General features: G+C 40.3%; 1 protein-coding gene across 3 annotated transcripts in view; it reads left to right on the forward strand.

Moving 5' to 3' along the window:
- Positions 1–13,361: 13,361 nt before the first annotated feature.
- The window catches only part of LOC131251254 (tyrosine-protein phosphatase RLPH2-like), a 38,463-nt gene continuing 34,319 nt past the window's right edge, over positions 13,362–17,505 (forward strand). The window contains exon 1 of one of the 3 annotated variants that reach the window (XM_058251881.1): positions 13,362–14,057. In XM_058251881.1, coding sequence (XP_058107864.1) covers positions 13,520–14,057 — 538 coding nt within the window. In that variant the 5' untranslated portion in view covers positions 13,362–13,519. The remainder of the gene's footprint in view (positions 14,058–17,505) is intronic. The other 2 variants (XR_009173705.1, XM_058251872.1) reach the window with 2 other exon arrangements.

Consider the following 17,505-nt stretch of genomic DNA (forward strand, 5'->3'; position numbering starts at 1 on the left):
CCACATACATCATTTTCAAGTTTTGTCAACTCAAGACAGGTCAAAATTGGTGCCCCTATTGTTGGGGCACAAAAATTTATATATCTCTCTCTAGAAGTCTCAATGCACATCCATCGCCTTAATGTGAAAAATCCATTGTGATCCTTGTTAGAGTACAGAGGCCCTTGCTGAGAAGCCCCTGCCTGGACTCCTGTTGTGCGCCCCATGCCTGGACTCCTATTGTGCGCCCCCTACCTGGAAGCTGTTGTGTACAAGAAGCTGTTGCGCACTGAAAGCTGTTGTGCGCTGAAAGCTGTTACGCACTGGAAGCTGTTGCGTGCTGGAAGCTACTGTGCGCTAAAAGCTGTTGCGCGCTGGAAGCTGTTGTGCGCCAGAAGCTATTGTGCACTGGAAGCTGTTGCGTGCTGGAAGCTGTTGAGCGCTAGAAGGCATTGCGTGCTAGAAGATGTTGTACGCAGGAAGCTACTATACGCTGGAAGCTACTGTGTGCTGGAAGCTATTGTGCACTGGAAGTTGTTGCGCGCTGGAAGTTGTTGTGTGCTGGAAGGCATTACGCGCTGGAAGATGTTATGCGCTGGAAGGTGTTGCTTGCTGGAAGCTGTTGTGCGCCAGAAGGCATTGCGCGTTGGAAGTTATTACGCACTGGAAGTTGTTACACGCTGAAAGCTGTTGTGCGCACCCTATTGTGCGTAAATAGCCTTCACATGTGTGAAACGCCTATAAATACCCCTCTCCCATCTTCATTTGGACAGACAGAAGTTGGAGAGTCTCAAGGAACTCCCAGAGGAGAGAGAAAAGTGGAGCATTATGGAAGATCCGCACAACGAAATTATGGCACAACAGAAATATGACACGACCCAAGTTCATGAAGTTTTCATCTCTTCTTAAATTGTGTACTAGTCAGTATGCTTGCCCAAATGCCCTTTCCTTGATCAAGTGTGCCAGTTGCCGGATTCATAATGAGAAAGTAAAGGAAATGTGAAGCACAGAGAAAGAGCTCCAGGAGAAAGAAGAGTATGTCCGTACGACTGAAAGGATAAGTGAAAGAATGATCAATGCCTATCACACAACCAAATCAAGGGCTTTAAGTCTGCATGACTCATCTGCCTTTGCGATGAACAATAAAAACATCGACATGCTACCAAAATTGCCATCAGACTGCCTTCTATTTCATTCATTGTGTTGCATTGATTGTACTCTATTTTCAGAATCAAGGGAATCTGAGGATGTAAATGAACTCAGAATGAATAGATAACTTGTTGTTTCGAACAAGAAACAAAGGGGTTTTTATTTGGGAAATTTTACTCACTTTATAATTAACAGAATAAGACAAGAAAGATAATCACTTTATTCATTTATTTATTCCAAGTTCTTTTACATCCCATTATCCTTTGATTCCAAAATAGAACGTTTACAAGTTGTAATATGAAGCAAATATTTGATTATATCAAGTATTATGTGGAAGGCCATTGTAAACTAAAGGAGTCCATTATGCATTGAGCATGTTGTGCGCCAGAGCCTTTGTGTGCTGGAGGCCTTTGTGCGTTGGAGGCCTTTGTGCACTGGAGGCCTTTGTGCTCAACGAGCGTTGTGCGCCGCACAACAACTGTTCTGCACAACAAACAAGGGGTTCTACCTTCCTCTCTCCTTGGTCTACTCCTCTCCTATTGTTTGCTAGTGACCCCTTTAGAGGGGTCGAGGGGTATTTATAGCCCTCTCACATGTGTGAATGTGCCACGTAAGCACTGCGCGCTCCCCCTTTGTGCCAACTTTGCTGTGCGCTCCCCTTTGTGAGTTAATCCCTCTGTGCGGTGACTCCTTTGTGAGCACTGCTCTTGTGCGGATTCCTTCGCGCAGACTCCTTTGTGTGGTAATCTACTTCTTAATGCTGATTTTCGCACAACGGCTGATTTCCGCACAACGGCTCCTGCTTTCTTCTCTCTCACTCTTTTTCATGCCTCAACACTTGTGATCATTGTTCTCTCACTCTTTCTTTGTTATCTTTGAATAAATCCCCCAAATCAAATGCATTTATTTTCTTATCGAAACGCCTATCAAAGAAGCTACGAATGACAAGTATATTTCACTGTCTCGACTTCATTATGTGGACCCCACTGTATTTTATATGATATATCCCCACGGTCCACTGTCTAACTATTTTATTTATACATTTTATGGCATGAGCTGAAAAATGATGCAAATTCAATGCTCAAATGGCACACATTGATGCCTTTTTTTATCAAATATCAAACACCGAAGTGTAACTGTACGAAGACTGAGTGAAATAGACCAAGGACTGACTGAAATTCACCGTGAATTGAGTTCAATTGACCACGAACTGAGCTAGAATGACCGCAAACTGAGCTAAATTGGTTGAGGCGTAAGTGAAATTGACCGAGGACTACTTGAAATTGACATCTATATTGATAACTTTGTGAAATTGACCCAGAACTGAGTCAAATTGATCGATAACTGCTTGAAATTGGCATCATGTTGATCGAGAACTTGCAAAAATTGAGTGACAACTTCATGAGCGAGTTCTCGATCAATTTCATTCACTTATCATTCAATTTAACACAGTTCGCTATCAATTTCACCAACTTAAGCGAGTTCTTGGTTAATTTCACTCAGTTATCGGTCAGTTTCACGATATTTGCGGTCAATTTCACTAAGTTCTCAGTCGTTTTCATTTGAGGCTCGGTCAATTTAACCGAGTCCTTGGTTAATTTCACGATGTTCAAGATCAATTTCACTAAGTTATTGGTCATTTTCATTTGAGGCTCGGTCAATTTAACTGAGTCCTCGGTCAATTTCACGATGTTCACGGTCAATTTCACTCATGTTCGGCTCGGTCATTTTCATGCTAGGCTTCGTCAATTTCATGTGAGGCTCAGTGAATTTCATGTTAAGCACGGTCAATTTCATTTAAGGCTTAGTCAATGTCACTCATGTTTCACTCGATCATTTTCATGCTAGGCTTGGTTTATTTCATGTGAGTCTCGGTGCATTTCATGTTAATCGCAGTCAATTTCATTTGAGGCTCAGTCAATTTAAGTGAGTCCTCAGTTAATTTCACGATGTTCACAGTCAATTTAACTCAGTTGAAGATGTCAATTTGACTTATGTTCAGCTCGGTCATTTTCATGTTCAGCTCGGTCATTTTCATGTGAGGCTCGGTGAATTTCATATTAAGCGCGGTCAATTTCATTTGAGGCTCGGTTAATTTCTTTCATGAAATTAACCGAGCCGAACATGAAATTCACCAAGCCTCACTTGAAATTCACTGAGCTTTACATGAAATTGACTAAGGGTAACATGAAATTGACCGCGCGTAGCATGAAATTGATCGAGCCTCACATGAAATTCACCGAGACGAACATGAATTTCATTGGTGAAGATCCCCGACTAGCAATATTCTCATGAAGTGCTTGATCGACTTAAATTATTTTTTATTTTTTACATCATGCTTTACAAAACTAATTATTGAAATTTATTTTTATTATATTTTGCAATTCATTCTTGTAGGTGTTGATTCTTTTGCTAGAGTCCCAAACTTATCATGCAAGTGTTCACTTAGATGGTGGTTTGATATGGTTAAGTGTGGGTTGGAGAAGGACGATAGCCGGCTAAATCTTTTTAGGCAGTCCCCATTTTCTTTTTTGTTGCACACTTCACCCTTTAGATTCATAGGAGCTTTATATCACATTCTTTTTGTAAGATATAGAGACAACCTTGTATTTAAGATATGGGGGATGCCTTTGAAATTCATAGAGATGGAAATTACTTATCGATAAAGTCATTGTCTGTGCAATTGCAAGACAACGAGAAGATGTCAAGGCAATGTGGTGCTATGAACAAGTAATGTTTTTGTTATAAATCATCAATACTAACTGTATCTTTTTCTATTATATCTTTAATAATATATTATTCTGTCAAAAATGAACAGGTGTATTGTAACGTTTCAGAAAAATCCGTACAAGGACCCGAGTACCACCTCAGGCAGAAATCACCCAGGACCAAAACTTTAGAAATTAGGCTAATATTAGTAAGTGCTAAACTAGAGTACTTGTGAAATTAGCACTAATCACTTTAAATATGATCTGCAAGATCCAAACCGTGCAGTATCATTGATGCTACATTACCCTAAAATCTAGAATCCATCCCTAAACCCGGTTGCTCTCGGGAGCACACCGAAACTCCGTATCGGATCTGGACTGCACATCGAAAGTCTGATGACCGCAAAACTATACAGTTATGACCGCATTATTGGACTTGACAACACCCTCAGAAATCAAGTCTTAATTGTGTTTAGAAATGTACAACTTGAGCCCGGAGCAAAGTGTGTGAGAAACGTGAATATCTTTATAAATGAAATCCGAATTTAAGTAATCTGAGTCGTGTCGCTTGGGGGCCAAATATAAGGATTCAGACCATCAGAATCTGACCTAAATACACCCTCAGATTAGAAAAAATGTCCCATACATGGCCATGTACTTGTGGCCCTGATCGAGTGACCGTGACCGTTGAACTGAAACTGGTCCGCCACGGTCGATCTGCAAACCCGATCGGAGTGAAAACTCAGCCTGACCTAAATCCAATGTCAGGGAGCTTAAGTCCGACCGCATGTGGAAAAGGGGCCACCAGAAGTGCTCCGATGGGCTGAAACAGACACCCTTTGGATATAACCTAAGTATATTTTAGTCCCGGGGCCATTCCCATCAGTTCTTGGCCTATATAAGGGCCTTAAACTCTCTCTCTCATATTCCATATGAATTCTAAAACCCTAAAAAAGAGAGTAGAGGAAAAGGAAAGGAAAGAGAGAGAAAGTGAGAGAGTGAGTTGGAGATTCCTCCTGGGATTCGATCCCATTGCTCCTCGGGTTTAACTACCGCTTCTACATCGCTATTCCGGCGATTCCGACTCCGTACTTAGGTAAGAAAACCTAACCCTAACCTGTTATAGGGTTTCAAACATTGTAAGTAATGGAATAGCTAACCTATTTCATGCTGTAAGTTGCCAATCTGTCGTTGACAAAGTCTAAGTGTTTTAAACAAATTCGTTACGCGTTTACCGGCGTAAGGTGCAGACTATAAATGTTTAGGTTATGGTTTTCAAGGCTTTCAATGTCAGTTAATGATTTATGACTGACTTGAATTGCTATCACATGCTTAGACATGATGTTTCCCGCACTTTACACATATATATGAACTACGTTGAATATAGTACATTCTTATGTTTGTTGATATGATTGAGTATGGAATTTGGATTCGTGCTTGCCATGATTATTCGTCGTGGATATATGGTTGTTGTATATGTGACAACTCCGTGGTGAAAGGGTTTGCCCTAACACCTGTTATAACCAACATATGTCATGTATGTTGAAGTGTGTAGACTGAGTGTTTGTTGAAATGTCTGAATGAATATAGAATTATGATTAGTACTTGTTATGATGGATGTTTGGTAATACATGATCGTTGTATGTGTTGCAACTCTTATGTGAAAGGATTTGCTATAATATACGTTTTAAGTAAATTAATATATGTATGTGATATGTGTAGTGTAAGTGTTTGATAAAATGCCTGTATGAGGAAATGCTTGTTTAAATATTTGAAATGAGAGTATTGAGATAAGATTCTCAATCCCCTTCTCTATAACTATAGTTTCCTTTATGTAACCTATCTTCTTACTATGTGATTTGTGGAAGTAATGCCTAGGTAAGATAACATGTGTATTATGTCTTTCATGAAATGCTTAAATGCTTGAAATGGTTAAACTGTTGTGTAATGCTGCTATGCATATCATATGTGATATATAAACTGCAACTGAGTGTGATTAGGACTATGACTTAGTCTAGGCAATTGGTAACAGGCCCTGATTTGGTGGTTAAGGTTGTTTTCACCCCACAGGATGTGTTCGATGAGTCGGAGCCATACTTTGGTTGCTGACAGTAGTTAGGCCACATGGAGTGCTCATGCACTCCATGTCGATCAATTCGATGTGTGCTCGTACTAGCCAAGCTCGTCGAGTAACCCGATTGACCCGATGTATGTTCACCATGTATGGACACTACTGCTTGAATCTAAGGTACCAAACTCACCAGTGAAAACTCCTTTAACCTTGGTATCTCGATCCGCTAAGGCTCATGAGCCGGGCATGGTGGTATGGGACACCGTGGTCGAGCTGTTGGCCTATGCTGGGGTGACGAGCCTCCCTGTAGTGTCCAGTGAGCAACACAGCCTCGTGAGCCGAATACAGTGGTATGGGACATTGTATTCGAGCTGTCGACCTACACTGATAAGGTGACAAGCCCTTTGTAGTGACCTCGAGCGTATACTAAGACTGTGTAAAGGTGACGAGCCTTTCCATAGCAACAATAGTATAAACTAGGCCTACACTGATAAGGTAACGAGCCCTTTGTAGCGACCTAGAATCGTAACATCGTATGAGATTTACTAGGATTGATGACCCTAGAATGGATCATCGTTTGGGAATTGATATAAGAGAGGTACCTTAGCTTCCCAATCTTGCTGTATGAAAAGGACTAATAAGAACTTGGCAATCATGTTCATGCACCGCACTACATGTGCCGTTTGGCGTTGAGTAGAGAGCACGAGGAAGTAACTGACATGCGCGACCGTTAGATGAAGATCGCAGAGGGAGTGCAGGAGAGGGTATGCATCATTTATACATACCATTCTTGCATTAATCAGAGTACTTGGGGATGTTTGATTGTATTGTTTTATCATTACTGCTTGACTGAATTGATAACATGTTAACTGTTGCTTTATTGTTCCACTAAGTTGATCACTCACTCTCACGTTACGGGACTGTTTTAAACACCAACCAGACTCTGTCTTAGTTGCAGATGGAGACCCGACTGATGAGGCAGAGACGGACTTTGCAGACGACGAGGATGCTTTCTCATATATGCAGTATTCAGGCAGGTTTACATAGACCGTTCTGATCGGCGGGGCTTCAAGGTTATACTTGTAGTGGACTATTACATTTTTTACATTTTGTATTTCGAAACAATATATGTAATTATTGACTAGGCAATGCCTACATACTTTGGGGACCTATACTGATTTATAAAGTTATACATATTTGAGTCAGTCTTCCACTTGCGTATTACAACTGTCCCTGGATTATGTTTTGCTAATTTGGCTTAATCTTATTCATGTTTTATGCACTAATACAAACAACATTTAATCATCATTAAATATGTTGCATAAGTGATGCGTTGGAACTCGGGAGTTAGACTTCTACTCGACCCCCAATTTTCAAGGCGTTACATGTATGTACCCGTCAATCACGATAGTTCACATTGGTTTTTATGGTGATCTACCTAAGAAAATGAGAGATCATTCTGTACGATAGTTTGTATATGAATGCACTCACAAAGTACAGGGAAAAGATCAAGTCAATGACCGAGGTGCTCCCCATTATCTTCCATGCGATGGGTGACACGTCTGCGCTTGACAGGAAGAGCTGGACCACCATTCAAGATAGATCGGCACTGAAGGAGATGAATGGCTATGACTATATTGACATATTGTGCAGCGGTTACACTTTAGCGGGACACAAATATGTAAAAATTCACTCCAATTTGGAGGAATTCAATATCATATGATTGTTTGAGTGTTGTGCATAAATGATATTTGTCTTAGGCATGGGAGGAAGAGGAAAATTTTATAAAAAGATGAATTTTTTTTTGTAATAGATATTTCGTGTAAAATTTATAGTGAATCACAATTTGTTATGTATTAAATTTATAGTGTATAAAAATTCTATATATTTTGTTTAAATTATGAACTTCTAAATATTAAATGAGGATACTGACCCTGAAGCTCGGTCAATTTCATTTGAAACTCGGTCACTTTCATGTGAAGCTCGATCAATTTGAAGTTTGGCTCGGTCAAATTAAAGTTAGGCTCGGTGAATTTCATGTGAAGCTTGGTGAATTTCATGTTAAGCTCGGTGAATTTGATATTTGCCTTGGTCAATTTCAAGTTGGGCTTGGTGAATTTCATGTTAGGCTCGGTCAATTTCATGTTTGGTTTTGGTCAATTTCATGTTAAGCTCGGTCAATTTCATATAAAGCTCGGTGAATCAACATGAAGCTCGATGAATTTCATGTGAAGCTCGGTGAATTTCATGTTGGGCTCGGTGAATTTCATGTTGGGCTTAGTGAATTTCATGTTAGGCTCGATCATTTCAAGTTGGGCTCAGTCAATTTCATGTTAGGCTTGGTCAATTTCATGTTGGGTTTGGTCAATTTCATGTTAGGCTCAATCAATTTCAAGTTCGGCTTGGTGAAATTCATGTTAGGCTCGGTCAATTTCAAGTTGGGCTCAGTGAAATTCATGTTAGGCTCGGTCAATTTCAAGTTGGGCTCGATGAATTTCATGATAGGCTCGGTGAATTTCATGGGGGCTTTATCACGGCGAGCCCCATAGACAAGGTATTTCGTAACGGTATTCAGTCATGTAGATTCTCCTTTTCCTTTCTCTTCCTATAGATAATCCATCTCTTTCTCTCTCTCTCTCTCTCTCACATCAATGCCTTTCTTAAAAAACTGTACGTGTGGGACATTGGAGTTTAAAATTTTCAAATCAGGTGGAGCAGAAATGACCACACTTGTCGGGATGGAAAACGAGTGTATACAAAAAACCATATATATCTATAGTATGAGGCACTATGCAGTGCTCAACCTGCCTATACCTATGGTGCACCCAGGTTTTTAGTTTGTCCCATTCAAAGCCACGCTTTGGTGATCCAAATGGTTGATATATATGGGCCCCACTGATTGACAACCCCTGCACCAAAAATATCCAATATGAAAAACTTCCAACCCCATTAGGAGCAAATAGACTACTCGACTGAAAAAATGCCAAAGAGGTGATGTCTATGATGCTTGGAGATTTTCCAAGGCATTTCACTCACTTCTCGATCAATTTCACTCACTTCGTGATCAATCTCACTCACTTCGCGGTCAAGTTCACTCACTTCGCGGTCAAATTCAACGAGCCTAATGTGAAATTCAACGAGCCAACATAAAATTCAACGAGCCTAACGTGAAATTCAACAAGCCTAACATGAAATTCAACGAGCCTAACGTGAAATTGAGGGAGCTTAACGTGCAATTCAATGAGCCTAACATGAAATTCAATGAGCCGAACATGAAATTCAACGAGCCTAACATGAAATTCAACTAGCCTAACGTGAAATTCAATGAGCCTGAAAAAGGTGAGCTTAACAATCCTAGAGGGGGGGTGAATAGGACAATGCCAAGTAAAAAGAAATAATAAATAAATCAAAATAAATCGCAAATCTTAATAGCACTAGTATTGAAAAATTGATTCAAACTTAGTTCGTAGGACAACTTTACACCAAAAACAAAGTTTTAGGTAGGACAACTTGATTTCACGAACGTTTGTAAGGATCAAGACTTCAAACCAAGCAAGAGATAATAAACTTATCTATTACAATCATTCACCAATGCATAAATAAAATTACAATCATTCACCACAAATACAAAAATTAAATATTCACCATAACACCAGGAGTTATAGTGGTTCGGTGTATACACCAACTGTTCTCAAATAGCCACGCCTTCTCCACTCTTAACAATCACAACCCACGTGATATTGGCGTTCACTGAAAATAATGTTTTTATAGGTTCACCTTAAAACCTAATATAGTTGTGATTTTACAATGGCTATCACAATAAAAAAAAACCCACACTGAGATTTTCTGGTTATCTCAGTCAAAACCAATACATGAGATTTTCTGACTATCTTAAAGAAACCAAAATACAAATAATAGAATTGTACTTATCTTCTTTTTGAAGACATTTTTTATGTAGCCCTAGAACTGCTTTGCTTGAAGTAAAATGTTCAATGTCAAGTAATACAAACAAGGGTTCTAAGTTTTAGATTGATTTTAAATTAATTCAAACCAAAGGCTACTTGTTTGAATTCCTCAGATCTCAAAGAAGAGTGATTATTCTATTTTTAAAGAGTAAGATTCATGAAAAGAGATCAAGGAATAAAAAACAAAAAGCTATGTAAATAAAATATTAAAATACCAAAATACCATGCAATAGCAAGATAGTGGGGACTTTTATCTCTAGGCAAGGGCTTTTCTTAGCTTGAATGAATTAATTCATAATGAGAGAAGGCCTCCATTTATAGTTAGAAAAGCTATTGCTTCGACTCGTCTAAGGTCTCATTAGACTCGTCTAAGATCTAACAAAAATTTAAAATTTGGGCGCGATCGGATAAAACTGTTTTTTGATTGGTCAAAGGCCCTGCTTGACTGGTCGAGGGTGCCAATATTTAGTTGCTGGACTTCGAGTCGAGTACCCCTCGACTGGTTGAAGGTCCCTCTTCGACTGGTCGAGAAACCACCAGAAATATCCGTTTTTGGATTTCAAACTTGGACTGGCTGAAGATTAACTTAGACTGGTCGAGCCACGACTTAGACTAGTCGAACCAAGGCCAAGACTATCGAACTTAAACTTAACCAAAGTATAAAAACCCATATAAGTTTAGCTTTTGAAAGCACCTAAGTATAAGGTCTTTCTAGAGTCTATTGTTCCTGAGAAGACTGGACATTGAAGTATAAAGCATGAATCTTCTTTTTGAATCTTCATTAAAGTAAAGTTGATCTCATACTTGAAGTGTAAACACTTGATCTTCTACGATAAGTGTAGTAAAACTTGAACTCATTTCAACTTGAGCTTTCCAACTTCATGACTTGTACTTGAAGGTGCTTTCCATCTTGATTCACTTGAAGGTGAACTTTCCGTCTTATAAGTTCTTTTGTCTCACCGAAATTTGACAAACAATAGTGTGATTAGTACTTAGAAAGCCTAATATGAAATTCATCGATTCGAAGATGAAATTCACAATATTAACATCTTTTATAGTGATTAACTACATGGGTTTAAAGTTTTCAAGTTTGAGTTGAGAAGAATGTCGGGTAGCTTAATCGAACTAAAACTTAATATTTATAGTAAAAACGAAAATAAAATAGGCTTTTAGCCATCGATCTAATGGAATCTCGCAAATTCGCTAGGTTGGTTGGATAAATCAGCTTCTCCTACCCTAAAATCATATCGACCTCGACTTGCTGCCTGTCCGTCTAACCTTAAAATAGTCGTATGTTACAAACGGGAATGAGTTTTTTGACATATCATATATGATTTTGGGGTAAGAGAAGCTGATTGAACCAACCAACATAGCAGATTTGCGAGATTCCATTAGATCGATGGCCAAAAACCCATTTTATTTTCATTTTTACTATAAATATTAAGTTTTAGGTCGATTAGGCTACCCTGGCATTCTTTTCAACTCAAACTTGAAAACTTTAAACCCATGTAATTAATTACTATAAAAGATGTTAATATTGTGAATTTCATATTTGTCTTAGTGAATTTCATGTTAGGCTCGTTGAATTTCACGTTAGGCTAGTTGAATTTCATGTTAGGCTCGTTAAATTTCATGTTAGGCTCGTTTAATTTCATGTTAGGCTCGTAGAATTTCATATTAGGCTCATTAAATTTCACGTTAGGCTCGTTGAAATTGACCACAAAGTGATTGAAATTGACCCCGAAGTAAGTGAAATTGATCTCGACGTGAGTAAACTTAGCTGAGAAGTGAGTGAAGTTCATTGCGAAGTGAGTGAACTTGACTGAGGAGTGAAATTCACCGTGAAGTGAGTGAACTTAATCGTGAAGTAATTGAAATTCACCGCAAAGTGAGTGAACTTAACCACGAAGTGAGTGAAATTGACCGCGAAGTGAGTGAAATTGACCGAAAAGTGAGTGAAATTGATTGCAAAGTGAGTGAACTTGACTGAAAAGTGAGTGAAATTGACCGCGAAGTCAGTGAAATTGACCGTGAAGTGACTGGAATCCACCGCGAAGTGAGTGAAATTCACTGCAAAGTGAGTAAAATTGACCGCAAAGTGATTAAAATTCACCGCGAAGTGCGTGAAGTTCACCGCGAAGTGAGAGAACTTGACCACGAAGTGAGAGAATTTGACCGCGAAGTGAGCGAAATTCACTGTGAAGTGAGTAAACTTGACCGCGAAGTGAGTGAAATTGATCACGAAGTGAGTGAACTTGAATGCGAAGTGAGTAAAATTCACCACGAAGTGAGTGAACTTGACCGCGAAGTGAGTGAAATTCACTGCGAAGTGAGTGAAATTCACTGCGAAGTAAGTGAACTTGACCGCGAAGTAAGTAAAATTGACCGAGAAGTGGGTGAACTTGACTGAGAAGTGAGTGAAATTCATCGAGCTTCACATGAAATTCATCGAGCCTAACTTGAAATTCACCGAGCTTCAAATGAAATTCACCGAGCTTCATGAGAAATTGATGTTTACGCCATTGAATTTCATGTTAGGCTCACTCAATTTCATGGTCGGCTCGTTCAATTTAAGGTTAGGCTCGGTGAATTTCATGGTCGGCTCGGTGAATTTCAAGTTAGGCTCGGGGAATTTCAAGTTAGGCTCGATGAATTTCATTGTAGGCTCGTTCAATGTCACGTTAGGCTCGGTCAATTTCATATTTGGCTTGGTGAATTTCAAGTTAGGTCGGTCAATTTCAAGTTAGGCTCGGTGAATTTCACGTTAGGTTCGATGAATTTCATAGTAGGCTTGTTCAATTTCACGTTAGGCTTTGTCAATTTTATGTTCGGTTCGGTAAATTTCAAGTTAGGCTTAGTTAATTTCAAGTTAGGCTTGATGAATTTTAAGTTAGGCACGGTGAATTTCATGTTAGGCTCGCTGAATTGAAATTCATGTTTGTCTATAGCTATGGTTATAATTGGCAGCCATAGATTTCACCTGAGGCTTGCATCAACTTTCAAAAACTGCATTTCTAATAAAGCAAGGGTATTTTGGTATAGTAAAAATGCATCGTAGAAAAGTATAGAGTTTGGAGGGCAGAGAGAGGCCGGTAGCTATAAAGTATCATAATTTGGTAAAGTAAGTTTGGAGGATGGAGAGAGGACGGTAGCTTAAAAGTGAAGCATATAGTCGGAAAAAGCTCATTGAAGAGTTCTTGGGGGCACAAAAGTTCCGAATGAAGTAGATGTGTATGTTCGAAGGTCCCATTTTATCAACAGGTTCAAATAAACGTTCTCGTGGCCCCTCGGAAGTTTTTAATGGCGAGCATTCCATCACCACTTTTTACTGTAGTGTGGTCCACATAAGATTTGGATCTTACTATTTCCTTCTAGCATAACTTAAAATTAGATGTCAAAACGGATGAATGGCGTGGATGCAAGGTACATAACACTGGCCCTACAGTCAGGGATCCACTCAAGCCGCGTCCACGTACAGCACGTTGTGCCCCCACAGCCGCCAGGGGTGTTGGCAAACCGACCTGATCCTGTTCCGCGTTCCTACAAAATCCAATCGTCAGTCTTACACAAACACCTCAAAAAATTTAAGAGAGAGAAGATTCACCCGAACCTTTTCCTCCACCAAACCGCCAAAATCTATATAGAGAATGGGAGAAAATACAAAATCAGAAATCCTCACAACGTCCCCTAGGCTTGTCATCTGCATCGGTGACATCCATGGGTACATATCCAAGCTCCGAAACTTGTGGGCCCACCTCCAATCCACCATCCCCCCACCTTCTTTCCGGTCTGCCCTCATCATCTTCCTTGGCGACTACTGTGACCGCGGCCCCGACACCCGTGGTGTCCTCGACTTCCTCATCTCCCTCCCAGACCGATTCCCTGCTCAGTCCCACGTCTTCCTCTGCGGGAACCATGACCTCGCGTTTGCCGCCTTCGTCGGGGCACTTCCGACCCCGCCCGACGGGTCCCCGTTCTCCGCTACATGGCCGGAGTATGAAGTGAATGAGGAGAGGGAGGGGTGGTTTAAGGGGGACGGGTACGAGCGGATGCATGTGCAAGGGAGGAGATGGGGTGGGTCGATCAAGGCCAGTTTTAATGAGAAGAAGGGGATTGAGTATAAGGGCTCGATCTATGATGCAGGTCCTACCTTTGAGTCCTATGGCGTCCCGCATGGATCGGCAGGTGGTTTTTTCCCCCTATTTGACCTCTCTCTCTCTCTCTCTCTCTCTCTCTCTCTTTGTTGTTGTCAATTTGGGTTCTTCATTGATGATTTATCTGCTCTTTCTTCTTTAGTGTAATACTTACAAATTTTGGATTATGGGAAAATTTGGCAAGGCTATTATTTATGATTCCACAAAAAGAAAATATGGAAGAATCAAGAAAACTAAGGTGCAATTTGGTAAACTGAAAAATAAGGTCTGAAAATTAATTTAAATGCTGAAAACTTGAAGTACTAAATTTTAGTACTTATAAGCACTGAAAAATCTATTTGGTAAATTGTCTGAAAAAAGTCCTGATATCTGAAATTAAGCACTTAAAAAAAATAAAAATAAAAATCTGTTTGGCAAACACAAACCATAAATGTCTGAAAATTGGTAGTTTGTCATATTTGCCCTTATCGTATCAATTTCTATCTTTTTAGAGAATGGGACAAAATATGTTATTGTCATGCCACCAAATTTGGCACACCTATGCCCAATTCATATACATCTCTCAAACATGATCTTTCAATTGATAGACTATGTACTATATTCTTCTTAATAGAATAATCATAACCATTTGATTAGTGTCCTTGAATTGGACAATTAAGCATCTCATATTTAACTGATAAAGGCTGATTTAAAGGTTAGGATCATCTACTATTTATTTATTTATTATTGTTATTTTTCCATGATCCATCCATAGTGGCCCCCATGTTGACAGCATTGTTGATCATGAAACCAAGGGCCCACCAGTACAAAGAAAACCCGAGATATGAACCATACTTAGGTGGAGCATCAAATTTTTTTTTTAAAATTATTTTATTTTTAATTTTATTTTTAAAGATAACGAGAGAAATACATTAAAGAAGAAAGAAGGAAAAACAAAAGGCTGCTGAGATAACAGAACCACTAACAAGATAAAAATAAGAGGTCAAGACTAGAAAGACCGTCAACTAAAACAGACCACTCCACAACCAGACGAAACACCCTCTCCCAAACAGCATAGACCGAAGAACTGTTATCGTTGAAACACCTGTTATTCCTTTCTTCCCAAGTAGACCACCAAATAGCAAGAAGCATCATGCGCCACACCCGAGATTGGGTTTTACCGAACTTAAACCCATGCCAAAATGGCAAGAGCGCAGACGGAGATTGCAGAAGACAAGTAGAGACCTTGAATTTTCTGAATGCGATCGACCATAAATTGGAGATAAATTGGCAATGCATGAGGAGATGTTCGACCGTTTCTTCCGCCTTCATGCAACAAAGACAGACATTAACAATTTGCATGCCTCACTTCCTTAAATTATCAACAATAAGGATCCGTTTTCTCCCAACCAACCGGGCGAAGCAGATGAATTTTGGAGGGGCCGGGTACACTTCCAAATGAATTGAGCGGAGCACTCCGAAAGGGATGGAGGCGAGCAAAGAAGAGAGTGGAGAGATCTGACTGAGAAGGACCTGGACTTTTCCAAGAGCTAGATCGGCCTATCCTGATCCACAATATTCGGAATCATTTGATAAAGACGATCGAGGAGGTTCACATATTCGTCAACTTCCCAATCGTGAAGATTACGAGTACAATCAACGGACCATACAATACCAGAAGGATGGAATTCATAACAACGAGCAACAGGGATGGACATATCAGAACTAAGCCGATAGATATTCGGGAAAAGGGATTTAAGAGGAACGTTGCCCATCCACTTATCGTACCAGAAAATTTTGAGAGTGCCATCGCCAAGCCGAAAACCAGTGTTAGCAATGACTTCCTTTCTAGCTCTTAGGATCCCTTTCCAAACAGAGGAGGCTCTATAGGATGTAGATTCCTTTGTCCACCAGTTACCTAGAGATTTGCCGTATTTTCCTTTGATAATAGCGTTCCAGAGGGCATTGTTATCTAAGGCCAATCTCCAAGACCATTTACCAAGAAGCGCCCGATTCATGTATTTCAAATTTCTGATACTAGCGCCTCCCTCCCGAAAATGTTTGCAGACGTGATGCCAGTCCAGGAGATGGAATTTCTTTTGGGAATCTTTACCAGACCAGAGGAAATCGCGACGAAGTTTGTCGATCCGTTGGAGAACTGAGGAAGGGCATCGGAAAAGAGACATGAAATAAACTGGTAAATTGGATAGAGCTGATTTGATAAGCGTTAATCGACCCCCCATGGAGAGATAATGACATTTCCATCTGGCTAGGAGCTTCTGAAATCTGTTAACCACTTTGTCCCACATAGAATTGGGGGGGGGATGACCAATGCATAGAGGGAGGCCGACAAAAGTGGAAGGAAAATGGGCAGCCGCACAACCCATGCGGATAGCGAGATAGGATAGATCTTTGTCCGAGATGTTAACGCCATAGATTTTGGACTTCGACATGTTGATTTTCATACCAGAAATTGCCTCAAAACAGATAGGCGAATCATGAAGATTGTCGATATATGTGGGGGCCGCTTCCGAGAATATTAATGTGTCATCAGCGAACTGGATGTGAGAAATAGGGGTAGGGATTCCTGGCATAGAAATGCCTTTGAGGATACCGACTTGTTGCCCGCGAGCAAGCATCTGAGAGGGCTTCACCTACAAGAAGGAATAAAAGCGGAGAAAGAGGGTCGCCTTGCCTGATGCCTCTCGAACTTTTGAAAAAGCCATGTGGGGAACCATTGACTAAAACAGAGAAGTGAGCGGATCCAATGCATGCCTTGATCCATCGACGCCATGTAGTCCTGAAGCCCATGCGCCCCATGAGGTAATGGAGGAAGTCCCAGTCAACGTGGTCATATGCCTTCTCGATATCCAGCTTACAGAAAATGACTTTGGATCCGGATTTGTAACAGGAATGAAGACACTCGTTTGCGATCAGCGCGCAGTCAGTTATCTGTCTACCCCTGATGAATGCATGTTGAGAGTTGGAAATAATCTTTTCAATCACCGAAGATAGACGGAGAGACGGGACTTCTGCTAGGATTTTGTAGGGGCCCCCGATGAGGCTAATTGGCCGAAAATCAGCGAAAGAATTAGCACCAGCTATCTTAGGGATTAACGCAATGAAAAAGGCACCAAGACCTTTCGATAATCTGCCCTTGAGATAAAATTCGTGGAAAAAATCCATCATATCATGATGGAGAAGATCCCAAAAGGATTGAAAGAACGCCATGGGGAAGCCATCAGGACCTGGGGATTTATCACCACCCATGGAGCGCAAAGCCAATTTCACCTCTTCTTCAGAAAAAGGACCTTCAAGAATAGCAGCATCATGATCATCGAGAGATTTGAAGTCAAGGCCATCGAGATTAGGCCTGTTCTAGCAATCAGCAGATAGGTCCTTAAAATGTTTGACCGCGTGATCCAAGATTTCCTTTCTGTCTTCAGATTAGACACCATCGATAGAGATGGAGAGAATGGCGTTTGCACGGGATCGCATAT

Source organism: Magnolia sinica, chromosome 1 (assembly GCF_029962835.1).
Source record: "Magnolia sinica isolate HGM2019 chromosome 1, MsV1, whole genome shotgun sequence".
Classification (NCBI taxonomy): domain Eukaryota; kingdom Viridiplantae; phylum Streptophyta; class Magnoliopsida; order Magnoliales; family Magnoliaceae; genus Magnolia; species Magnolia sinica.